Below are 25,079 nucleotides of genomic sequence, written 5' to 3'. Positions count from 1 at the left end.
GTCCCAGGAGGCGACCCCAGCCCGGGGCTTTAAGGGCAAAGCCCCGCGGTAGGGCCGGGCTGGGAGCCGTGGTGGTGTTTCGGCCGCGAGCCCGGGAATGCAGACCCGGTTCCACCTCTGGAGGCCTGTGCTAGGGTTCGGCCTCTCTGTGGCCTGTGGGGTTGACATCAGTTTTGCAGCCTCTCCACCAAGAGGTGCAAGCCCCCAGCCCGCATCTTTCTTGAGTCTGGATCGTTCTCTGAGACGTCCCTAAACCATCCGTTTTCCTTGCTAAATGGGCCGCGCAAAATGGACTTTCCCAGACTTGCTTGTCTTTGGGTCGTCTAGGTGGTGCTGGCACATCACGGTATCGATTCCTTGCTCTTCTTCGGGACGACCTGGGTGTCTGTCACACACAAAAACAAAGGAAAGGCAGTCTCAGTGCACACGGACGACTGCTGGCAGAGAACAAGAGATTTTCCCTTTTGCTCCACTGTGACGGGTTTTCGGGATCCGTAATCTTCATACATAGATGGAACAATAATATTACCCAGCGCTTCTTACCCACCGTTTTAAGGAAATACGGAATTAATCTGTGTCAAGTTCGTTCATTCTTTCTGCCTGCCTGCCTTCCTCCCTCCTTATATATGCATCTATCTCAGCCATAACTCATCCTTAGAATGGAAATCCTCGATGTGCAAGGGAGCGCATCAATTTTGCAATATTCGTGTGTAAATATTGCTCACTTCGAAAGAATTTAAGAAAATCTAACATATTAAACACGTGATTTAATCAAAAACTTAGAAGCATTACAATTTAAAGCACTCTTTGAATGTTTGGAGACATTTAATCTCATGAAAACTTTTTATTTTAAAATTATCTCTAAGATTTTATTTATGTATTTGAGAGAGAGACAGGGTGATTGAGTGAGCGGGAGGAGGAGCAGGGGGAAGGGACAAGCCGACTCTGTGCTGAGAGTGGAGCCCGACATGGGGCTCAGTCTCACAACGCTGAGATCATGGCCTGAGCCCAAACAAGCATTCCTTTTTGTTGTGAGCACACCAGGAGTGGAATTGCCAGGTAAGAGTATACATAGATTTAGCTGCAGAAGATACTGCCAAGGTTTTCCAAATTCATTTTGTTTCATTTATTTTTTTCATCTCTTATTTTTAATAATTTTATTGAAAAACACTATCACCATTTTATTCCACACTCCATCACTGGATGCAGGCCGGTTTTATCTTTTTGGCCATGAGCAGTACTAAACCCATTAACAATACATGGTTGTATTACGTTTTCTATGCTTTTTAACAAATTGCCACAAACTTAGTGGCTTAAAACAACAACCATTTATTAGCTCACCATTCTGTAGGTCACAAGTCTGGGAGACATTGGCTGGGTGGTCTGCTCAGAGTATCACAAAGCTGAAACCAAGACATTGGCTGGGCTAGGCTCTTATCTGGAAGACCTGGGAATTATCTGCTTCCAAGCCCAATCAAGTTGTTGGCAGATTGCAGTCCCTTGTGGTTGTAGGACTGAAGTCTCTGTTTCTTCACCGGCTGTTAGCCAGGGGTTGTTCTTACCTTCCAGGGGCCACAGTCTGACTCCCTCTCTCTTCAAAGCCAGAATCCTTCTGGTCCATCGATCCTTCTCATGCTTCGACTCTATTTCTTTTTTTAAAAGATTTCATTTATTTATTTATTTATTTGTTTGAGAGAGAGAGAGGGAGAGAGGTGGGGAGGGGCATAGGGAGATGCAGACTCCCCCCTGAGCATGGAGCCCGACATGGGGGTCGATCCCAGGACCCCAAGATCATGACCTGACCCGAAGGCAAAAGCTTCACTGACTGAGCCGCCCAGGCGCCCCATGCTTCGACTCTTTTGGATTTCCTTTTCTGTCACCAGCCAGAGAAAACTCCCTGCTTTAGAAAGGCTCACGTGATTGGGCCACATCCACTGGGATCATCTCCCTGTTTTAAGGTCAACCATGCCATATAACTCAACCCCATCACAAGAGTGAGAGCTTACCATATTCACAGGTTCCAGTTCAGAACTTCCTCACCAATACTTATCAGGTTTTTTTTTTTTAAGTTTATTTTTTTAATAATCTCTACACCCAGTGTGGGGCTCAAACCCCTCAAACCCATGACCTCGAGATCAAAAGTCACAAGCTATTTCGACTGAGCCAGTCAAGTGCCCCTATAGTCAGAGTTTTTATTTGCTATTTTGAAGACTGAGCAATCCATCATATTATTAAAATTTGTATCTTAATTATTCCTGTTGGCCATGCTATGCATACCAAGTATAATGCCAGCAACAGGGTTTGCGAACATGGTAAGCCAGGCCCTGCCTTCACAGCACCGGTATTTCCCTGATTACTTCTGAGCATATATGTCTTTTCTGGTTTGTTAGGCCAGTCATGTTTCTTCTAATGTGAATTACGGATTCATAGCCTTTATCCATTTTTCTATTAGGCTTTTAGTCATTTTTTTTTTTTTAAAGATTTTATTTGTCAGGGGGAGAGAGAGCGAGCGAGTGTGCACTCGCGCACAAGCAGGGGGAGCAGCAGGCAGAGCAGGCAGAGGGAGAAGCAGGCTTTCCGCTGAGCAAGGAGCCCCATGTGGGACTCAATCCCAGGACCCCGGGATCATGACCTGAGCCAAAGGCAGCCGCTTAACCGGAGAGCCACCCAGGCGTCCCTAGTCATTTTTTTTTTTTTTTTTTTTTTAGATTTTATTTATTTGACAGAGAGAGACAGCCAGTGAGAGAGGGAACACAAGCAGGGGGAATGGGAGAGGAAGAAGCAGGCTCCCAGCGGAGGAGCCTGATGCGGGGCTCGATCCCAGAAAACGCCGGGATCACGCCCTAAGCCAAAGGCAGACATTTAACAACTGAGCCACCCAGGCGCCCCGTCCCTACTCATTTTCTGATTGGAGTTAAAAAATATTTTCTGTTGGAGAATTGCTGGTGTTGTCGGGGGAGGGGAGGACTTGGAATTGGTTCAAGGAATCCAGTGTTGTTTAAGGCAAAAACAAAAGAAAAATCCCATGCTGTGGAAAGGCAACGATCCCATCTGGGGAGACTACTCTAAGGGAAATAAGCAGAGCTGCACCCCGAGTGTATGCGCAGGAGTGTGCATCCCCGGTACTGGGTACCACGGGGTTGAACAATGAACTATCTGGGCTTGGTAGAAATGACAGTGCCGGACAGAAAATGGAATTTTGACCCAGGCACTAAAATGCATTTTTAATAACAGGGAAATGAGGGGGTGAGAAGAGCATGATATATACAGTAGCTCCACAAGATTTATATGACACCCATACGTGTGAACTCCTGGGATAGTCACTGGCACGAGACAGTGGAACTCGGGGCCACTTGCTCTCTTGTACATTTCAAATTTGTCTAAGTGAACACAAACTACTTTGAAATCACATGGCCTACGTGACATCCGTTTGTGGACCCTTTTCTCAGAGGCCACCCTCCTGTCCATCCGTACTTGCAAAGGAAGTCCCCTTAGTGTCCACTCAAGCTGGGACTCAAGAGCTCAAAGGCCAAGGAGGCCAAGGAGTGACATGGGTGGCCAAGGAATACAGTAGGCCAGGAGACCAGGACTGCTGGCCCTTCCTGTGGCTCCAGCTGCCAGGCAGGAGTGGCGCTGCTGATATTCTGACCAGCAGAAAGCAGAGATCAGGATTCTTATGCAGAAACTTCCCATTACAAAAGTGGAATTTTTAAAACATCTCAAATGCGGAAGGTCATTAGTTTCCCATCTGCCTGCAAACAGAAGCCAGGCACGCTCTCCTAAACTTTCTGCAACTTCCACACCAAGACGTCAGGCCCAGAAGCATCAGGAAGAGTGGAAAGGGGCCGTTTTCGAGCACCCACCTGGGGCCAGTAAGGTCCCAGGGGCAGGGAGAGTCCTCAGCCTGTCAGCCTGCATCAGGTCATAGTTGGGGATCTCAGAGCTTGGAAGTTACCAGGCTTAGGCAGCGGATTGCAAGCCAGGCCTCACCGGGCGGTGGTGGGAGGGACAGCTTCTTTTACTTACACACAGGTGGCTGTTTGGGGAGACCGAAATGGGGGCGGGGACCCTCCCAGGAACTCCGATTCACCAGTGTCACAGACAGAGGCTGAGCAGCCCTGGGAAGGCTAGAGCCAGAGTACCGGGAACTGTGTCCAGACCCTGGAGGCTCCAAGGCCCCCAAGATGAGGCTGCCTTCTCGAGCCACTCATGGGGCTTCGGGCCGGTGGCTCTTCCTGTGGATGACCAGCTGGGACTTCCAGTCGAAGCCACGGCCGCAGTCTCCACAGAAGTGGCGCCGCTGGCCCGCGTGGCTCTTGCGGTGGATGACCAGCTGCGACTTCCAGCTGAAGCTGCGCCCGCACTCCTCACACGCATAGCTCCGGGGGCCTGGGAGCACGCGCCGGGGGTGTCGGGCCATGCCTGGCTCCCGGGAACCCTGTGGCAGCTTCTGGGCGCCCCCGACGGCCAGTGCCGGGGCCCGTGTACCCTGGCCATCTGCGTGTGTCCGGTGGTGGATGACAAAGACTGATTTCCAGTCGAAGCCTCGGCCACACAGCTCACAGGTGTAAGGCTTCCTCCGTGGAGCACCAGGCTCCAGCCCTGCTCCCAGCACTGCCCTGGCAGACAGAGAGGCCCCAGACGGGCCCTCCCAGGTGACAGACCCCGGGCCCCGGGGTGGCTGCGCCTCTGGGCAGTGGGGTGGACCCTCGCAGTGGCTCTCACTCTCATCTCCTGGGGGAAGGAGAGGTGGCAGTCCCAGGTAGCCCGGTGCCCTGGACCCTGGCCCACCCTCTCCCTCCAGGTGTGTGGGGCGGACATGCTCCCCCCCCCACCAGAGAACAGGTGGTTCAGGCCGCATGGAGAAGCGCTCACCTGGATGGAGGCTTCTTCGACCCTCTGTCTCTGAACGCAGTGCCTCTGGCTCCGACTCAGCCCGTGCCTCCGGCTCCGACTCAGCCCGTGCCTCCGGCTCCGACTCAGCCTGTGCCTCTGGCGGGGGGGCCGGTATCCCTGCCAGGGTGAGGGATAGTCAGGTAGCAGTCCTGGCATGGGGACAGGTAAGGGACTCTTACGTATTAGGTGCAGGGGTGGGGGACAGGGTGCCCCCAGGTAACGAGTGGGAACTTGGGTAAGCACTGAGAGACGTGCACAGGAAAGGGCTGGGCAGTGAGCCCTATAGCCAGTGGTATGAGGACACCAAAGGAGGGGTCATGGCTGGTCCTTACCCAGGGAGACCACCGTGCCATACTTCTCCAGCATTGCGTCCCAGTACAGTTCCTTCTGTGATGGGTCCAGTAGCCCCCACTCCTCCTGTGGGGATGTGGCCCATCACCCTTGGTGCCCGTCCAGCCCCATCCTCTACCCCGCCCTGCAGTGCCCTACCCTGCCTGTGTCCCCTGGCCACAGCTTTACTAATTACTTGAGGAAGCGGGCAAGTTACCAAAGCCCTTTTGCTCATTAAGGATGAAGGTTGGGGCACCCGAGTGGCGCAGTCGTTAAGCATCTGCCTTCGGCTCAGGGCGTGATCCCAGCGTTCTGGGATCGAGCCCCACATCAGGCTCCTCTACAAGGAGCCTGCTTCTTCCTCTCCCACTCCCCCTGCTTGTGTTCCCTCTCTCGCTGGCTGTCTCTCTCTGTCGAATAAATAAATAAAATCTTAAAAAAAAAAAAAAGGATGAAAGTGAAAAGGGTGTGTCACGGTTGGGAAATAGGGCAGACAGGACCTGTCCTTCAGCTCACTGGGGGGATGCTGCTAGCACCTGTCCCCCTCAGAAGCCCCACTCCATATTCTAGCCAGACAAACTGAAGCTGAGAAGCCCCTGACGCGTTCCGCGGGAAGCCTGGGTGGGGGTGGATATGACTGTCCCCACCTCCTTGCCTTGAACAGTGTGCTGCATTGACAGCAAAAGGCCTGGGGACCCAAGGGGATCCAGCCACCTCTCCCCAAGCCCCTGGTTACAAAAGTAAAAGAGATCCTCCTTGGAGGAGCTGCTGAGGGCCGTCAGCATCCCCAGATGTGGGGAGCAGGCTGCAGGGAGGTTGAGGGCAGGAGGACTCACATTAGGACGTGCAGCCAAGCATCTCAGGGCTCAGATGATGTGTGTGGGTGGGGCGGTGGGCGGGCTCCTGCCTGTTGCCAGAGGGTGAGCTCTGGAGGTCGAAGCAGGGACCCTTGTGGACTCCCTGTCCCTGGGTTCTGCTCTCCTTGCCTCCCAAATTCCCATCATCTGGGGCTTTGCTGGGGTGGGAAAAGTAGTCCTGACAGACAAACCACTGCAGGTCCAGTGACAGGGAGGTGGCAGCCACATGAAGCCACAGCTGGAATGCTGCTAGCTGGAGGTCAGAAGCCTTTGGAGGTTGTGGTCTGCCCACCCCGCTGTTTCCCACTGTGCCATCAGACTGTGAAGAGAACCTGCAGGAATGTTGTGGCCTCCAAGCACATCTGAACCCGCTCTTCTACTGGGAACGCTCCCCAGCGGAGTGGCTTAGGAGCAAAGTTGCTGGGAGAGGACAGGACCCCTGCTGCCCACACTCAGGAAGCGAGCACTCCAGGTAGCAGGGGTCTCGGCGGAGCTTCCATGCCCAGCTGGCCGCAGCCCAGGGCTCGTTGGCCTCTGAGGAAAGCCCCAGGAAAGAGGTGGCTGCAGGTTATTTCCTGGCTATCTCCATTCTGATCCCTGGTGTGCTGGGGAGGCCAGGCTGTTGCATGGTGCTCAGGCTTTCTTGCCAAGGTTCATCATCTTGACCCCACACCGTGCACACTTGAGGGTTCAAATCCCCAGGTACCAGTTTAAGACTACTGGGTGATTCAAAATCCCCGATTTCTCTGTATATGAGAACGCCAACGCCAACCCCTACCAGTTCCAGTCACTCCAAACCAGATTCCATGGCCTGAAGCCCAAATTTCCCCCAATTTTAGAGAGACCACCAGCCTGTCCCTATACCCCAGGACCTGCAGGAGGGGCCCTGATACCAACTCCATTTCTGGGCAGCAAAGCGCACAAAAGCTGCGAGCCAAGAAGCCTACAAAACTGACAGCAGAGGGGCCCCCAAGGACACACTCCTCCTACTGGGTACCTGCACCTCCTACCTGGGGCTGCTTACCTGAATCCTGGGTGCGTGGAAGGATGTGGAGGCCGGTTCCCGGTGTCCAGGGTGCCTCTCGCAGGACTGGGCTGGATTTGGGGGGTTGGAAGGTGCTAGGAAATGAGGCAGATGAAGGTCAGGGGCTGCTCACGTGAGTCACGGCAGGTGAGCTGCTGTTGGTGCTGCAGCTTTGGCTTTCCTCTGCCAGGAGGCAGGAGACTACTGTGTGTGCCAGTCACACGGCAGGCAGGCAGTCCGCCAGTCCTTTCCTCCTGCCTCCTGGGGACCCAGCTCTGCAGTCTGCAGTCCTTCCTGAGCCCTCATCCCATCTTGGGACATTGACATTCCCTCCGGGAGCACCCCAGACCTTGTGGGGCTCCCACTCTCACCCATCTCCTGCCCATCAGCATCTGGCTCCTCCTTCACACTGCAGCTAAGCTGGGCAGACCTCTCCATCTGGGTGTCCTGTGAGCCCTCCCCGGAGGTTGCCCTGAGGAGCTCCACTGTTGCTGAAGGGTGGGATCTCCCCAAGGACTCTTCTGTCTTCTGTGCTGATGGGAGCACCACTTGCTTCAGGACATGGGCTGTGATCTGAGGGGGAGAGGCAAGTCACAGGGGCTCTAGTTTTGCTCTGTTCCTCCAAGAAGCCAACATTGGTGACACTCACCCAGCCCAGCAGCTGCCCAGGGTCATGCTGCAGGCCCTCGACCAGGGCTACAGCCTCCTCAGGGCTGCCTGGCTGCTGGCCCTGCACCCAGGCCTGAATCTCAGGAGGCAGTGTGCCCAGAAACTGCTCCAGCACCAGCAACTCCAGCATCTGCTCCTTGGAGCATGCCTCTGGCCGCAGCCACTGCCGGCACAGCTCTCGAAGCCGGGCCAGGGCCTCACGGGGACCTGCCACCTCCTGGTAGCAGAATCCCCGGAAGCGCAGGCGTGCTGCCTCAGGTTCCTCCAGGATGGCCACGGGGTCCACAGAGGGCAGGCGTGGGGGGCCCAGTGGGGATGGCATTGTTGTAGGGTGTCTTCTTGTAGCCAGCAAGAGGGACCTGCAGGAAAGGAGGGATCAGGGTGCGGGCTAAGAGACCATGGCTAGGGTAGGGCAGACAGGCCCAGCCCAGGGAACTGAGGCTCGTGGAGGGAGGACCCTGGCACAGGGATGCATGAGACTGGGAAGGCTTCGTGGAGGGAGGGGTCACAGGAGCCAGCTGCTGACAGGAACTGAAGGCAGAAAGAAGCCTTGTGGATGAATGCTTTGTTTCCAGGAAACCGCGGGAAATGATGAAAAGGTAGGCAAAAGGAGTCATCGCAGGCTTCCAGGGTCTGACTCAGGAGCCAGGGAAAGTGACCGGCAGGAGGCCGAGGGACAGGGAGCCAGGGACCAGGTGAGGCCATCATCCCTGTTGAGTGGGAGCAGTGAAGGTGGGAAGAGGCAGCAGTAGGACACCGGGCCGAGCTGGGCTATGGCGGAGCGTGTGTCCCCACGATCTCCAGGACATCGGGACATATTGACTGAAGTGGGCACCCTGAGGGACCGGCTAGAAGCATGAGGCACCTGTGTGCCGTGAGTCGAGGCAGGGGCTGCATGTACTCCAAGACACCGTGCTCGCTGACCCCAGCGAACTAATGACTCAGAGCGCCCGAACCGAACATGTGACAAGCACAACAAAACAAAGCTACGAGTTGCGTGGAGTCGTGAGCGAACACTGTGTCCCGGCCGTCAAGAGGGTCTGCAATGAAACAAGCCCACCTGGGGGGCCTGTGAGGCCATCTAGAACAGGCCCGACCCCCCAGAGTCCGTCTCCAAAAGGGAGGGGAAAGACGGGGTCTCGCCAGAGGACGGGGAACGCGGTGCTGGGCGCAGGAAGGGCGGGGGCCGAGGCCAGGAGCTGGAGCGCGCAGCGCGCCAGGACGCAGGCGGGGTGCTGGGCGCGCAGGGCAGCCCGGTCCCCAGGGCCGGGGAAAAAGCCGCGCCCCGCCCCGCCCGCGCTCACCTCCACCGCGGCGCGGATGCAGGGACGCCGCTTCTGGTAGGGGCCCCGCCTCCCCGCCCCTCCGCGCGTTGCCATGGCAACTCCGCCCCCGCCAATCACGCGCCTGCGCGGCAGGTACCGCCCCCTCCCTTCGGACTACGTTTCCCGTGAGACTCAGCAAGCAAGGACACGCGCGGTCTCCGCCAGCGGATGCTCATTTCCAAAGGCCTCTCACGACTGAGAAGAGCTCTGTTCCTCTTAGAGAAATCTGAAGAGTCCCAGAGTTGGGGGACTCCCTCCCCTCACTGGCGACCGCTCTTCCTTTGCGTCCGAGCCCTAGACTCACCAACAGCCGTGACGGACGGTATGTGAGAATCCTGCGCATGTGCACAATGGACCCGGCGCCTATTGGCAAGTGAGGTGAGGGGGGAGGAGCGTGACCTTACGGCCATTCAGAGCTGGCACCCCACCGAGGCCCCTCCCCAGCGCTCCTCCTGAGGCTTCGCTCTAGCCGCTGAGCAGTTCGCTTGGTAACCGGTAGAGGACACGCGCTCGCCTCCCTCGGTTACCAAGGCAACGACCAGAGCGTCGCCCGGTCCTCCTGGAGGCCGGAAGTGACGGCTGCTGTAGCGTAGTTTGGCCGAGACTCGCCACCAGGTGGTCCCAGGAGGAAGCGGGCTACGGCCCGGGAGGCGGGCCTCATCGTGGACTTTCTCCACCAACCCCAGGAAGGATTCCAGCGAGGATGGTGCTGGGGTCCTTCATTCGACCTCTACTGAGCGCCCCGCGGACATCGAGGACAGGGACCGGGGTAGGCACTCGTTTACACATGACGAAACTGTCCCAAGATTTATACCCTCAGAGTCTCAGACATGTTCTCAGATGTCAGTACTGCAAAGTGAGGGATGAAGGTTTTTGTCCAGGTCATGGGACGCTGCTAACCTTTTACACCGGGTACCAGAATGAGTAAGAGAGATCTTCAGTTTATCTCAGTAGGCAAGAATGTGGGAAGGGGTGTTTTGCTCCCAGAAACCAAGTAGCTGGATAATGGCTTATTCAATACTAAATTGCATATGCGTGTTTTGATTTCTTGTGATACCTAGTAATCCCTATCTGCCAGCACTCAGTGAAGAGCAGTGGTCTTACTGATTGGAAGCTGTAAGCATCTGCATGACTGGGGCCTATCAACTCTTCTATGTGTCATCAGACTGAGCTGTTTTGGGGAGGCGACTTAGATTGCTTCTCTGGAACTGTATGGATTCCCCAGAAATGACTTCCACCATCCACTGTATGGGGAGAGCTGGTGCTCTAATAGCTTTAGTAGCTCTCCCCCAGGCATCTTTGTTTAGGTCTCCTCTCCCTGGGGGCTACTGGTTTGCAAGCCTTCTGGAGTTCTGCAATATAAGCCTGGTGGGACCTCAATCCACTTCCCCCAGTGCCAAATCAATATTTGGCTTTCTCTAAATCTGAGAAAGATCCCACATCTGCATCTGCTTCTAGTTCCAGAATGCCATTGCTGTTGACCCGATTCACCATACTCAGTCTTGTGGGTTTGTCTTTTTAAACGCTCTCATCTCTGTAGCTTCAGTGGGTTTCTGAACCAAGTGAAATGCATGTGTTCACACCACCATCTTGCCCCAGAGAGCTCAAGGGCACTTTTACACTCAGCCTGCTCAGGATCAAGAGAAGAACTAGCCAAACAGGACAAGGCTCAACATGACCACAGAAGCTTAGGGGAGGGCAGTGTAAGGCCCAAGACATGGAGAAAGGCAGGTTACAGTTCCTGTAAGACTTCAGTATGGGCCACTGATCAGTCCTAGGGACTGGGAGGGGAGGATTTGAGAAGGGTAGAAGAAGTGAGGCATAGCAGGGGCCAAGCACACAGGTTGGAAGGAGCTCAATGAAGTGTGGAGGAGACTCGTGGGGAGATGGCTTAGGACATCAGACCCAGCTCAAGGGGTCATTAGAGCTCCAGAAATGTCAGTCCAAGATGCAGAAAAGGTTGCATATAATTTGGGTACCCACTTGCTCTTTGACAGTTGCATTTGGCCCTGAATCCCATGGGCTCCCAAGAGCTATCAGTGAGAGTAGAGGTTTGTCTGCATTTCACAGCTGTTCAGACGGAGAGTGGCAAGCTCGTGGTGCCATTCTAAGGGAAGGTAAGATGGGGGTGAGGCCAGAGTGTGTACCAGAGCAGAGGAGAAAGGATGAGTGGCTCAGGATGGGTGAACAGTGGCTCAGAGGCCTGGCATAGAATCTGCATTGAAGGGTCTCTGGGAGCGGGTCCAGCAAGACTCCTCTCCTTGCAGGAGTTGTGAGATTCCAGAATAGAAGACAGGTCTGGCACTGCTGGAAGGAAGTGAGAATGGGAGGGCGATATGTCTGTGGCCTTAGTATATGACACATAGCTGCCGAATCTTGGAGGTGGTGGGACTAGAGGACCCACCGCCTGGAGTTAACCTGGCCACTACTGGTGGCTCCTGCCTAGATTCGCTGGCCTGGATCCACAAAGCCTCAATATGAAGCCTTGTCTGGGGCCAGCCCAGGCTATCCACCCTACCTAGATCTCCTGGGCTGACCCCATACCTCTGGCTGCGAAGGGGATAACAGGTATTATAGACACTCAGTGGGCCTCAGACAGCCTACATATCTACCGTTTGGCTCTCCAAGAGACATGGGTCAAAGCCAAGTCCCTGCAGCTCCGTGACAACACACTGAAGGCATGTATACACTGTGCTAAGATGAAACAGGCATCAGACTGTTACTGGGCACATTTTTGAGAAATTTTTATCAGGAAGCCTCTCTGGACTGTGTTATTAAATCCCTCTGAACCATGACCTGGAGGCTGGAGGGGAGGCTGAGGCTGTGGACTTCCACAGTACCATGCCAAGGATTTTACACAATGGCATCCGTTCTAACTTCTAATTTTCGGTCTTTCTTGTTCCCAAATAAAGAGACCACTGACATTCCTGAGTGTGAGGACTGAGGTCAGGATGGGCCCTGGTCTGCTGAGGGCCACAGGGAGAAACCTGGTCCCACCCGACCCCTCTGACTCCATGTCCCAGCCATGTGCAGGTGTCCCACGATGGGAGGGTGCACACACAGGGCCTTAGATGACAGCAAATCCTCTGTCCTCTGGAGGGAAGAGAACACGTGGGCACTTGCCACCAGACCCTGCAGAAACGAGTAGTCGCAACTGGTCTCCTCCGAACCTGTTGCGATGATCACCTCTCGTCAGGGCAGTGGGGATATAAAGGCTCCTGTAGTGGTGCCTTTGGTAACAATGAGACATGGCCAATGCTGAGGCTTGCATGAGAAACTGAAAGAGCAAGGCTCAAGAGCCATCATTCTTTATGTCTGTCTCCCTCTCCCCACCCCAGGGACCTCCACATCTACTTGCCCCACCCACTGTGGGACTGCCACCTGCGGGTAGCCAGGCCTGGCATCACCCAGCTCTCACACTGGCAGACCAGAGCACGGGTGCCAGTGTGGGGAGCTGTCTGGATGCTGGGCCTGTGGCCTGGACTCAAGTCCTGCCTCTGCTGCGTACAACTCACATTCCCTCTCTCTGCCTCAGTTTCCTCATCTGAGAAGTGGGGATACCAGCCACAGCAGCCACCTCACAGAGCTGGCAACTGGCACGTGTTGGCCCTTATCAAGATCTTGCCTGTCAGGATGTTGCAAATTCCCTCTGTAGGCCTGACTCTCTCTCTCCGTCTCTGTCTCTCTCTCATCTGTTCTTTTCCGCAGGGGTGGAAACTAAGACTTAGAGTCCAAGGTCAACACTAGACCCCCACATGACCTCCCATCTAGTGGGTCCACTCCCAGGAGGCCTTGGATGAAGTGAGGTCTTGGAGGAACATCCTTACGGCCAGGCTGGTGGCCAGTTTGTGCGTGCACAGGGGAGATTTCTAGGACTGCCTCCCCAGCATTCCAGCACTCCCCCTCCTCACCTGAGCACCCATAGTCATAACGGGCATGAACGGCACTCTGACGCCAAGTCTCTGCCCTACCAAAGTCCCAGCAGCCAAATGGGGGAAATACCCCCTCATATTCCTGCAGCCTGACCACCTAGGGTTGGAGTGAGCTGTGGCTGAAACGGCAAACATCGTCACTACGCGCAGCGGTGCACGCACACACGGGTCTTCTCCAAAACGTGGATGTGCCGGGAACGTGGATGTTTTACGACAGCCAGGAAGGCTGGAGCTGCGAACTCAGGCTTCGGTGGGCTTTGAAACTGCAGCTGGACCTGAGGCAGGAGTGGGCCCGGCCTCCCTCCCCAGGGAGCCCTCGGACGACGCCACCGAAGAAGGCCTGGCCTGGGGGCACAGGCCTGCCCCACGCCGGGCTCTCCGCACAGGTTTCTCTCCCGTGTGGATCCTCTGGTGGTGGAAGAGGGCCGGGCGCTCACGGAAGGCGCGGCCACACTGCGCGCACACAAAGGGCTTCTCCCCCGTGTGGATGCGTCGGTGGCTGAGCAACACCGCCCCCTTGGCAAAAGCCTTCCCGCAGTCCCCACAGCGGAAGGGCCGCTCGCCCGTGTGCAGCAGCTGATGCTGCGTGAGGTTAGAGCTGTGGCTGAAGGCGCGGCCACACTGTGCGCAGGCGAAGGGCTTCTCGCCTGTGTGCACACGCTGGTGCTTAAAGAGCGAAGAACCCTGGCTGAAGGCGGCACCGCAAAGGGCACAGGTGTAAGGCTTCTCACCCGTGTGCGTGCGCTCGTGCTGAATCAGGTGTGAGTTGCGGCAGAAGCGGCGGCCACACTGGGCACACGCGTAGGGCCGCCCGCCCGCGTGGATCTTGCGGTGCTGGCTGAGGTTGGAGCCGTGGCTGAAGGCCTTGCCACACTCGCCGCAGCGGAAGGACTTCTCGGCCGTGTGGATGCGCTGGTGCCGCACCAGTGAGGAGCTATGCCGGAAGGCCTTGCCGCAGGCCGGGCACGCGTAGGGCGTCTCACCGCTGTGGATGCGCTGGTGTTGCGTCAGGTGTGATGTCTGGCTGAAGGCCTTGCCACACTGCGCGCACTCGTAGGGCCGCTCCCCGGTGTGCGTGCGCAGGTGCTTGAGCAGGTCCGAGCTCTTCACGAACACCTTGCTGCACGCCCTGCATTCGAAGGGCTTCTCCCCGGGAAGCAGGCCGGGGCCACTGTGCAGGGCCTTGCCCAGCTGATCCCAGTTCGGGGGCTCCTGGCCAGCAGGGAGTCCATGAGGCTTGTGGCTAGCCAGACTCTTTCCTCCTTCCCCAGAGGTGAGACCAGCCTCTAACTCTGGAATTTTTGGGAAAGCTCTCCCAGAGGCCTCCTGCCCATATGGCTTCTGACCCCCACATGCCCTTAGCTGCTTGCCTGGCATGGGGCGGGTCATAAGAGCCTTCTCCCTGGGTGGGCTGGCCTCGGCCGTCCTCAGTGGGGAGGTCAGCCGCAGACTGACGCTGGCCTCCCCACTGCCAGGACCTAGCAAGAGCCGCTCCCAATAGATTACAGACACCCCTGTGGGTTTTTTCTCCTGAGAGGGGGAGGTGCCCTGCCAGCCCTCCAGGCTTTTCCCACGTTCACAGATGCCAGTGAAGGGGAGGACCCTTGTACGTGCGGGAGAGGAGCCATCATGGAAGGCCCCTGGCAGCGCAGCTTCTCCTGGAACAACCCTGTCACATGCCAGATGACGGGAACCTGAAGGCACAGAAATGGTAGATCCTGGGTCATCCTGGCCAAGAAGGGATGACCAGGGAGGCCTAGTGGTCAGGCAAAGGGGATGCCAAGGACTGGCTGTGCAAGCTAGGGAGAAAAGCAGCACCCACACACCAGTGTCTGTAATTCACTTCTGTCTCGGGGGACTGCCCAAGCCTGCTTTTGCTCCTTACACTGATGGCGACCTGATGCTACAGGCTTAACTCACGAACTCTATTTCCCCACTGCCTCTCCCCTAGCACGGTCAGCTCCATGAAAGCGGGACCAGGAGCGTCCTGGTAAAGGCTGTGCCCCGGTGCCTGGAATGAGGTACCCTGGGAGCTCCCCGCTGATGGGCAAGCCAAGGCCGGAGCCTCCAGGAGGGGCTGACGATAGAAGGAGAACGGGAGGGAGTCAGGTGGGAGGCAGGAGATGAGACTGTCCAGGAAGGCAGGGAAAGGGGGATAGAAGCCTGGCCATTGGTGGGCCCTAGCTCACACCTCTGAGTCCCCACTCACCAGGGCTGGGCTTCCTGTGAGCATTCCTGGCTGGGGTCACAACTGTCCCACTGAGAACCCAGGGATCCTCGCCACGCTCAAGCTGGATGACTACCCGGGGTCGTGAGGCAGAGAGTCCTGTGAGAAAAGACAAGCAAGTGAGAGGCCAGGCCCAGCTCAAGACAACCTCCTGCCCAACAGATGGCAGGAGTCACGACTTTATGGGACACAGACGGTGTCATCTGTGCAACCAGAAAAACACACCACTGGGAAGGACTCACAGGAAAAGTTCAATGGTTCCTGTGGGGAGAACCGTGCTGGCAGGGGCAGGTGAAAGGGGCCGAGCCTGGACACAGAGACTCCACAGTGGCACAGGGACACGCGGCCAGCTGGTGTGAGGCTGCTCACGGGCCAACAGGAGACATGGGGTTAGTGCCGGCGACAACTGAGCTTCCCATGGAGAACCCAGGGCCTTACCCAGTGAGGCCACAAGTGCGAAGTTCTCTAGCATCACGTGGCAGTACAAGGCCCTCTGGGCTGCGTCCAGGAGCTCCCACTCCTCCTGGGAGAAGTACACGGCCACATCCTCAAAGGCCATCAGGCCCTACAACAGTGGGCAGGGGAAGATGGACACGATCTAAGCTATGGCTGTATGACCCAGGACCCACCTCCCTGTCCCAGTGGCTACCTTTCCTCATGTCCCTCAGAGGCTTACCTTCCTCCCCTACCCCCTCCTCCCCCGGGCTCTGCAGATGAACTTCCATCCTCTCCCCTACACCCTACCTGTCTAGGGCATAGATGCCTTTGCGGCCTTCCCACTGGCCACTTCCACAAGGCAGCCAGAGCAAGCTCACGGCCTTCAGATGGCCGCCACCCCAAAGGCAGGCCCAGGTGCCCACTTATGCTCCAGCCTTTGCACAAACTGACCCTCCCCAGACATGCCCTTAACTGTTCTTGCAATTAGCAATTGTACAAGTCCCAGCTATGGACCCGCCAGGACATGCCCATGTCTGGAGGGATGCCCCCTTCTGCTGAACTTGCCTGACATGCCAAGGCTGCTCCTCCAGCACGAAGGACTGGGCTGATCCCCTCCAGTCACTACAGGAGGGGGCCCAAGGATCTCCTGGGCACACAGGAAGCCAGTTTCCTCCTCCCTCCATACGCCCCCACCCCCTACCCCCATTTCCTTGGCCAAAACCCTGTCTTCAGCCACTTGCCAGACTTCCTCCCAGAGCCCCAGGGGCTCCCAGCCTGTCTCCATCTTCCTGGAGTGCTACCCAGCCCTGGCTGAGTCCATGAGATTCCTTCCTCCTAAATTTGAGTCCCAGGCCCTGCCTTGGCTTAGAGTATCAGGACTGTGTCCTTGGACATCTGCAATTCCAGGTCCACGTGATAATACCTCCACTCTGGGACATCACAGACTCCCTGATCTTACTCTGAAGCCCACTTTCCCTCAAATTCCTGTTTCTGTCTACAGCAGTTCCGTTCTTCCGGGGTCTCAGGCCAAAAAAACTGGGGACTGTGCTCCACTCGGGCCACTGGCTCCCACGCCACACTGAGACATCAGATCTATCCAGAATCCAACCACTCTTCCCATCTCCACTGGCCTGGTGTGCCGCAGGTGCCGTCTTCGGCCACCTGGGCTGCGGCAGTGCCTGCTCCCTGCACACGGCCACCCCTGCTCTGCGTCATTTTCCCGCCAAGCAAACAGTGGCAATACTTTAAACACCCTAACTTAGAGCATGTCCAGTCTCTGTTCGAATCCTCCCACGGACCCCGACGCAACTCCAGCCTGCCATTTCTCTCCCGTGCTCACGTCAGGAAGCTGTTTCGGAAGCACCTAGGCTCAGTCTCCCCCCAGCTTTTTGCAAGTGCGGGACCCTCCGTCTGGAACTTCCTTCTACACCTCACTCCCTGGGCTGCCAGAAGGGGGGCTCTCACACGTGCACGCTCCACTGGCCTGAACACCGGGGCCTAGGACGAACCGAGAGGGAGACAAAACGTCCAGGTAAAGTCCCTCCCTGAGTCGAGACTCGGGTCCCTCCAGGACGGATCTAGGCGGTGGGTGGGGTCTTAAACTTCCTCTACTCACCTGCGCCGGGTCTGTCAGCGCCGCGGTCGCCATCGGAACCTGCACTTGGGGACGCGCAGGCAGCGACGGACGACACGGACGTCCCGGCTCCGAGCCTCAGTCTCCCCGTCCGTCTAGGGCACAGACGCCCTGGAGGCCAGGACGCCGCCTGCCCAGCCGCCCGGGGGTCGGGGAACACGTGACTCGGGGCACCGCCCCACAGCCCCGCGGGCGGCCGGGCTACACCCGGAGAAACCGAGATTCGGGCGGCGCGACCATCGCCCGCGACCACGGCGTGCGCCTAGCGGCCCTCCGCTCGCGCACTCGTCGCGGCCCTCGCTTCGACTCTGCAAGCCTCCTGGAAACAGGCTAGGGCCCACCGCGCTCCAATCCCCAACACCGGTGTGGCCCCACGCCCCGCAGCAAAGTGACAGTCCCCGGACGCCGGAAGTCCAGCCCCCACAAGCCCTCATTGGCCCAATGCGCGCAGCGGTCGCACGCGCGGCGCCTTCTGGGAAGCGTAGTTCCCGCCCGCTCTGCAGCTCGCTGGGCGGCGCCCTTTCACACGTCCGTGGCAACGGCCAGGCGTGTCCGCGCAGCGCGCTGGGAAATGCAGTCCCGCAGGCGCCCCCGCTTCCGAGGGCCCGCGCGCCTGACGTGGGGAGTCACCTGGCTGGGCGTCCTGCGCTCAGGGTCCTGGGAGGCCGCCGTGCACCCAAGGGAAAGGCCCCGAGGCTAAACGTCCCAGGAGGCGACCCCAGCCCGGGGCTTTAAGGGCAAAGCCCCGCGGTAGGGCCGGGCTGGGAGCCGTGGTGGTGTTTCGGCCGCGAGCCCGGGAATGCAGACCCGGTTCCACCTCTGGAGGCCTGTGCTAGGGTTCGGCCTCTCTGTGGCCTGTGGGGTTGACATCAGTTTTGCAGCCTCTCCACCAAGAGGTGCAAGCCCCCAGCCCGCATCTTTCTTGAGTCTGGATCGTTCTCTGAGACGTCCCTAAACCATCCGTTTTCCTTGCTAAATGGGCCGCGCAAAATGGACTTTCCCAGACTTGCTTGTCTTTGGGTCGTCTAGGTGGTGCTGGCACATCACGGTATCGATTCCTTGCTCTTCTTCGGGACGACCTGGGTATCTGTCACACACAAAAACAAAGGAAAGGCAGTCTCAGTGCACACGGACGACTGCTGGCAGAGAACAAGAGATTTTCCCTTTTGCTCCACTGTGACGGGTTTTCGGGATCCGTAATCTTCATACATAGATGGAACAATAATATTACCCAGCGCTTCTTACCCACCGTTTTAAGGAAATACGGAATTAATCTGTGTCAAGTTCGTTCATTCTTTCTGCCTGCCTGCCTTCCTCCCTCCTTATATGTGCATCTATCTCAGCCATAACTCATCCTTAGAATGGAAATCCTCGATGTGCAAGGGAGCACATCAGTTTTGGAATATTCGTGTGTAAATATTGCTCACTTCGAACGAATTTAAGAAAATCTAACATATTAAACTCGTGATTTAATCAAAAGCTTAGAAGCATTACAATTTAAAGCACTCTGAATGTTTGGAGACATTAAGTCTCTTGAAAACTTCTTATTTTAAAATTATCCCTATAATGTGTAATTAGACTAGAGGGATCTTGATTGCCTAATATTTAGAGAAATGCTGTTTGATAAGTTCATAATTTAATTGGAAATGAAAAAAAAAAAGGCAACAAGTCTTCCTCTGTACACAAAATAGGTCCATATCCCTGGCTCCAATCTCCCGTGAACAAGAATGCACTGCGGGGTAGGGGTGCTAGGGGTGGGAGCAAGACAGCAAACCAAGACACAATTGAACCAGTGTGTCTCAATAATAGAGTATGTATAAGTTCCTGAATGTATATGCAAGCTCCGTGCCCCACACCCTAATACACTGAATCAAAGTTTCCTGGGGGAATGGGTGGCTCAGTCAGTTAAGCGTCAGACTCCTGATCTCGGCTCTGGTCATGATCTCAGGGTCCCGGGATCAAGACTCACCTTGAGCTCCCTTTCTCACTCCTGCTTTCTCTCTCTCCCTCTCCCCCTCTCAAATAAATATATGAAATCTTTAAAAAATAAAAAAAAGCAACATGGAGGAAGACGAGTCAGAGCTTAGGCCCAAGGTAGGTCAGGCTGACCTGAGTTTGCAGCTGGTTTCCTCTGACTATAACCTGTGTGTTCTGGGGGGCTGATGTCCCCTGGCTGTGATTTAAGTTTCTTCCCACCTAAAGTACTGGACTAAGAATGCACAGCTCGTGGTTTTGGGGCATATCACCATTCAGCTCCCGGCCCAGGCAGCCTGGCATTAATGTGGGGCACCCCTATGGCTTGTGGAAAACACCACGCCTGTTTTTGGCCACACTGCTAACAGTGTTAGAGCCTTCCACACCTGGGAGTCAGAAAGTGCCTCTAGCCACCAGCGTCCTCTCACATTGCATCCTAGTTCAGAGGGTTCTATTCCTGACTGCCGCAGGAACCAGAACCTCAGTTGCTCCTGCCCTACCTTTCATCTCTCAGGGAAGCTGGCTGTTGGAGTGGGCGGTGATGAGGAAGCGGGTACTGCTGAGCATACCTCGGTGTCCAGCCTCGGCATGGAGCGAGAGGGGAAGGGAGTAGCCCAAGTGCCCAGACCAAATCAACTGGCACCTGGGGCCTCCTGGGATAACCACATGGCAACGGGACAGTGATATTTACATGGAGCTGTCTAATAACAAAATTAAAACAATTTAGCAATGAGTTTGATGTCTGTTATTCAAGAAAAAACCATCCATGGATTATGGGTGTCTAGTGTCTCACAATATTGGAGCATTCTTTCCAAGGGACTGGGGGTCCCAATAAGTGAATGAACTTTATCATGGCCTACCTTCTTTCAGGTATTGTTTTTAGCTTTTCACATATGTTCACTCATTTACAACTCATGATCCCTGCGAGGGGCATCCTGTTGTTGCTGCTGTCTTTGTCCTCTCCCACGACCCCTTAGGAGGAATAGTGTGGCTGGATACCAGCTTGCTCTGGAGGTCTTGTCCTTCGTTGGTGCCCTCTTCCACTTACTATCCACAATGATAAAATTGTTTCATTAAAATCACTGGCCCTCTGGAAAACAGTGTGGAGGTCCCTTAAAAAGTTAAAAATTGAGCTACCCTATGATCCAGCCATTGCACTACTGGGTATTTACCCCAAAGATACAGACGTAGTGAAGAGAAGGGCCATATGCACCCCAATGTTCATAGCAGCAATGTCCACAATAGCTAAATTGTGGAAGGAGCCGAGATGCCCTTCAACAGATGACTGGATTAAGAAGTTGTGGTCCATATATACAATGGAATATTACTCAGCTATCAGAAAGAATGAGTTCTCAACATTTGCTACAACATGGACAGCACTGGAGGAGATAATGCTAAGTGAAATAAGTCACGCAGAGAAAGACAACTATCATATGATTTCTCTCATCTATGGAACATAAGAACTAGGATGATCGGTAGGGGAAGAAAGGGATAAAGAAAGGGGGGGTAATCAGAAGGGGGAATGAAACATGAGAGACTATGGACTATGAGAAACAAACTGAGGACTTCAGAGGGGAGGGGGGTGGGGGAATGGGACAGACCGGTGATGGGTAGTAAGGAGGGCACGTATTGCATGGTGCACTGGGTGTTATACACAACTAATGAATCATCGAGCCTTACATCGGAAACCGGGGATGTACTGTATGGTGACTAACATAATATAATAAAAAATCATTAAAAAAAAAATCACTGGCCAGTTAGGGTGGGTTTGACGGTCTTTGGAAGGAGAGGAAATATCCTTAGGTGGTGGAGGCAGAGGGAATTTAAGCACATGACCAGTCTTTCTTTTTTTTTTTTTTTAAGATTTTATTTATTTATTTGACAGAGAGAGACAGCCAGCAAGAAAGGGAACACAAGAAGGGGGAGAGGGAGAGGAAGAAGCAGGCTTCCAGCGGAGGAGCCTGATGCGGGGCTCGATTCCAGCGATCCCAGGGATCCCAGGGATCCGGGATCACGCCCTGAGCGGAAGGCAGACGCTTAACGACTGCGCCACCCAGGCGCCCCATGACCAGTGTTTCTGGTGGCGAAGCCAGCCTCCCCACTTACACAGAATCACCACAGCCCTCTGCCGCATAGCACACATGCAGGCACATGCTCTGAAGCAGGAACAAAGGGAAGCATCCTTGTCATGGTCATTGCCTAATGTGGTGCCAGGGATTTAGGGACCGAGAGTGTTCTAGAGAGTTAGATGGAAAAGAAAGGAAGCCTTGGTTATTTTCACCACTGCAGTAAAGAGTGACAGGACAACATCCTGAAAGTACAGCAGAGCAAAGTTTTATTAAAGTACATTCCAAGGGAGAAGCAGGCCAGTCAAGGGAGACAATGGCCCCAGAAACTCCAGGGTGTGGGCTTCTATCAATGTTTTCTTTGTGGTGCATCCTAGGGTCGTATCATTTGAGTGACAGGCCTGAATTATATAATAATTAGCCAATTAAGCACGTCCTTCCCATGATGCATTCAAAATGCCCGTATGGCGACTCCTGAGAGGCTCTGTCTCTCAAATAAATAAATAAAATCTTAACAACAAGCCCCCCAAATACCTGCACCAGAGGAAACCTCAACATTATTTCTGTTCTAGAGGCACAGGTCAGATAAGGACAAGCAGCTGCTTTCTGCACAAGTGCAACAAGCACAACAAACTTAACTCTTCCTCTGCTGGGACGCTGTAACCACAAACTGCCTGCTGGATGGGTGGAATGGGGCGGTCCCTGGGCAGGCCTGGCGTGCGGTGGGGCCCTTGGTCAGGATACCTAAGGTCTAGCCTGCTATTGCTCATGCCTAGCTTCCTAACAGGAGCTGTGTATTTCTTGACTTGAAATTGTCAGGCAGTATTGGAGTTTTCCTTCTGGTCACCAAGGATGCTACATTTAGACTCAGAGTGAGGCACTGTGCTAGTCCCTGCTGCGTACAATGAGGGACTTGAAGGCATTTTCCTTCCCCAGGAGAACTTCTTTTTTTACCTTTTAAAAAGATCTTATGTGTTTATTTGTCTGAGAGAGAGAACAAGTGGGGGGAGCAACAGGCAGAGGGAGAGGCAGGCTTGCGGCTGAGCAAGGAGCCTGATGCGGAACTTGATCCCAGGACCCCGTGATCATGACCCGAGCAGAAGGCAGACGCTTAACCGACTGAGTCACCGAGGCGTCCCTCCCAGGAGGAATTTATAATCACATTACTTCATCTTAGCAAAATTGAATACTTAGAGGATTGTGCCTTGATTGAATATTGAATTCCGTAGTTCTGCTTAGACTGGTGCAGCCAGCCTCTCAAGCTGTGGCATACCCTCACTGTCTTACGAGGTTCATCATATGCCTATCGTACAGCTCAGCAATTCCTTTAGGGATTTACCCTTAGAAAATGAAAGCACGTGACCACAAAATCCTGGTACACGAGGGGCACCTGGCTGGCTCAGTCAGTAGAGCATGTGAATCTTGAACTTGGGGTTGTGAATTGAAGCCCCACATTGGGTACAGAGATTACTTTAAAATCAAGTCTTAGAAAAAAAGTCTTTAAAAAATCCTGGTACATAATGTTCATAGCACCTTTATTCATAATAGCTAAAAGTTGGAAACAACTCCGATGGGTAACAACTGGTGAGTGGAATAAACATGTAGTAATATTTCCTACAATGAGGTACTCCTTAGTAATAAGTGAAATAATGGTATATGTTACAACATTGATGAATCTACCAAAATTTTGGTGAGTGAAAGAACACACAAAACAGTCCATATGGTATAAATTATTCCATTTATATAACGTGCTAGAAAAGACAAAACTAACCTATAGTGGAGCAAGCAAGTCCTCAGTAGTTGTCTGACACATGGCTTGGAGGTGCCTGGGTGGGAAGCAGCACAAAGTGAACTTAGATGTGATGAGAATGTTCAATATTCTAAGTGTGGCCATTTCATAGGTGCACACATTTGTAAAACACCTACACATTTTAAAGAGCATTTTGGGGCATTGGGCTGGCTTAGTCGGCATAGCATCTGAATCTTGATTTCCAGGTCGTGTGTTTGATCCCCACGTTGGGTAGAGAGATTATTTTTAAAAATTAGGAGCATTTGGGGTGCCTGGGTGTCTCAGTCCGTAATGGGTCCAACTCTTGATTTCAGCTCAGGTCAGGATCTCCAGGTTGTGAGATCCGGCTGTGCCTCGGGCTCCGTGCTCAGCAGGGAGTCCGCTGGAGATTCTCTCTCCCTCTCCCTCTGCCTCTGCCCATCTGCATTGTACGGATGGAGGTTTCTGCGATTTGTCCTGCATTACCCACCAGCCCAACCTGCACAAACGCAGGCAGTCTCAAGACTGTTGCTTGTGAGACTTGTGCAGCGTGGGTAACCTCAGGAGCCTGGTTAATTGACATTAGCTGGCCTCCAGGTCAGAATTGGCTGTTCTGACACTGAGAGCTATGAATTTTGCCTTGTATCTCCTCTGGCTCTGTGCTGCGCTGCCCCCCAGAATGGAACCTGGGAAGAGAGACAAGTCCATATGGCCCAGGCTCTTTGAATCGGTAAAGACATGGTAACATAGAAATGCAGCCCCCTCCAAACTGCACAGAGGCAAACACGTATTTAGCTTCAGACCCCGTCATCTGCCCTGTAAATACAGCCCTCATTGGGATGTTCAGTCCAAAGTCTCACCTGAGGGCAAGATGCTCTGTTGAGGCCTCTTGGTCGGGACTCCGACTCCAGCCTGGCTGTGTCCACAGGGTTTCCCCCACTGAGGAGGGTGGGTATTTTAAGTACCCAATTTGATGTAATTTTGTCTTCTTTTCCTTTCTTGCTTACTATTGCCCTCATCCATGTGCAGATTTCCCTTCTTTCTGTTTCAATTAGATTTTTATAATATCAATAACGTGCCTTCCCCTTTGAAATTGAGAGCAAGGCTGCTGTTAATCTTTTGTTTAGCAATCCTCTAAAAAATTAGAATTTTATTATATGTAAATTAACAATGTTGACTTTCATGCTGGCAGATTTCAGTATCTCAACCTCCTCCTCAATAAAGCAATGGAGATTTATTTTATTTTATTTTTTTAAAGATTTTATTTATTTATTTGACAGAGAGACAGCCAGTGAGAGAGGGAACACAAGCAGGGGAGCAGGAGAGGAAGAAGCAGGCTCCCAGAGGAGGAGCCTGATGTGGGACTCGATCCCAGAACGCCGGGCTCACGCCCTGAGCCGCCCCTTATTTTATTTTTTAAGTCATCTCTAGATCCAATGTGGAGCTTGAACTCACAACTCCAAGGTCAAGAGTTGTATTCTCTACCAACTGAGCCAGCCAGGCACCCCAGCAATGGAGATTTAAAATGATTTTTATAAATAAGGCATTTATGGGACGCCTGGGTGGCTCGGTCCATTAAGTGTCTGCCTTTGATTTGGCTCAGGTCATGATCACATTACTTCATCTTAGCAAAATTGAATACTTAGAAGATTGTGCCTTGATTGAATATTGAATTCCGTAGTTCTGCTTAGACTGGTGCAGCCAGCCTCTCAAGCTGTGGCATACCCTCACTGTCTTACGAGGTTCATCATATGCCTTCATCTTAGGGTCCTGGGACTGAGTCCCACAGTGGGCTCGTTCCTCGATGGGGAGCCTGCTTCTACCTCTGCCTGCTGCTCCCCCTCCTTGTGTGCTCTTTCTGACAAACAAATAAATACAATCTTAAAAAAAACAATAAGGTCTTTATTATCAGTCAAGAGTAGTCTGAGAAGGCTGGTTTG

General features: G+C 54.1%; 2 protein-coding genes across 6 annotated transcripts in view; both read right to left on the bottom strand.

Moving 5' to 3' along the window:
* Positions 1–391: 391 nt before the first annotated feature.
* Positions 392–11,683, bottom strand: LOC123776796 (zinc finger protein 446). Of its 2 annotated transcripts, none has more exons than XM_087853322.1 (7): positions 9,081–11,683; positions 7,757–8,135; positions 7,479–7,680; positions 7,108–7,202; positions 5,229–5,313; positions 4,876–5,013; positions 392–4,734 (listed from the first exon to the last, which is right to left on the bottom strand). In XM_087853322.1, the coding sequence occupies exons 2-7, from the start codon at positions 8,096–8,098 to the stop codon at positions 4,208–4,210; spliced, it is 1,389 nt and encodes a 462-aa protein (XP_087709448.1). In that variant the 5' UTR covers positions 8,099–8,135; positions 9,081–11,683; the 3' UTR covers positions 392–4,207. The 2 variants fall into 2 exon arrangements, with proteins under 2 accessions (XP_087709448.1, XP_045629047.1); XM_045773091.2 differs by having other exon boundaries at positions 9,406–11,683.
* Positions 11,684–11,820: 137 nt separating this feature from the next.
* Positions 11,821–25,079, bottom strand: part of LOC123776728 (uncharacterized) — a 45,940-nt gene continuing 32,681 nt past the window's right edge. For 2 of the 4 annotated variants that reach the window (XM_045772946.2, XM_087853293.1), the window contains exons 2-5: positions 17,314–18,418; positions 15,699–15,825; positions 15,243–15,359; positions 11,821–14,727 (exon numbers count right to left, since the gene is read on the bottom strand). In XM_045772946.2, coding sequence (XP_045628902.2) covers positions 13,274–14,727; positions 15,243–15,359; positions 15,699–15,825; positions 17,314–17,346 — 1,731 coding nt within the window. In that variant the 5' untranslated portion in view covers positions 17,347–18,418 and the 3' untranslated portion in view covers positions 11,821–13,273. Of the gene's footprint in view, positions 14,728–15,242; positions 15,360–15,698; positions 15,826–17,037; positions 17,168–17,313; positions 18,419–23,142; positions 23,198–25,079 lie in introns of those variants that run through there. The other 2 variants (XM_087853292.1, XM_087853294.1) reach the window with 2 other exon arrangements.

Source organism: Ursus americanus, chromosome 21, assembly GCF_024610735.1.
Source record: "Ursus americanus isolate L20-20 chromosome 21, mUrsAme1.1.p, whole genome shotgun sequence".
NCBI lineage: Eukaryota > Metazoa > Chordata > Mammalia > Carnivora > Ursidae > Ursus > Ursus americanus.
The sequence above is the reverse complement of the archived record's forward strand: the minus strand, read 5'-3'. Positions and strand labels throughout refer to the sequence as shown.

Bases quoted from the DNA above. Each gene is read 5' to 3' on its own strand.
- LOC123776796 (XM_087853322.1), bottom strand. From the start codon at position 8,098: ATGCCATCCCCACTGGGCCCCCCACGCCTGCCCTCTGTGGACCCCGTG. The intron at 7,681-7,756 runs GTGAGTGTCACC...TCTCCCCCTCAG, and splicing joins CTGGGCAGCTGCTGGGCTGG to ATCACAGCCCATGTCCTGAA. The intron at 7,203-7,478 runs GTGAGAGTGGGA...CTCATTTCCTAG, and splicing joins TGCTGATGGGCAGGAGATGG to CACCTTCCAACCCCCCAAAT.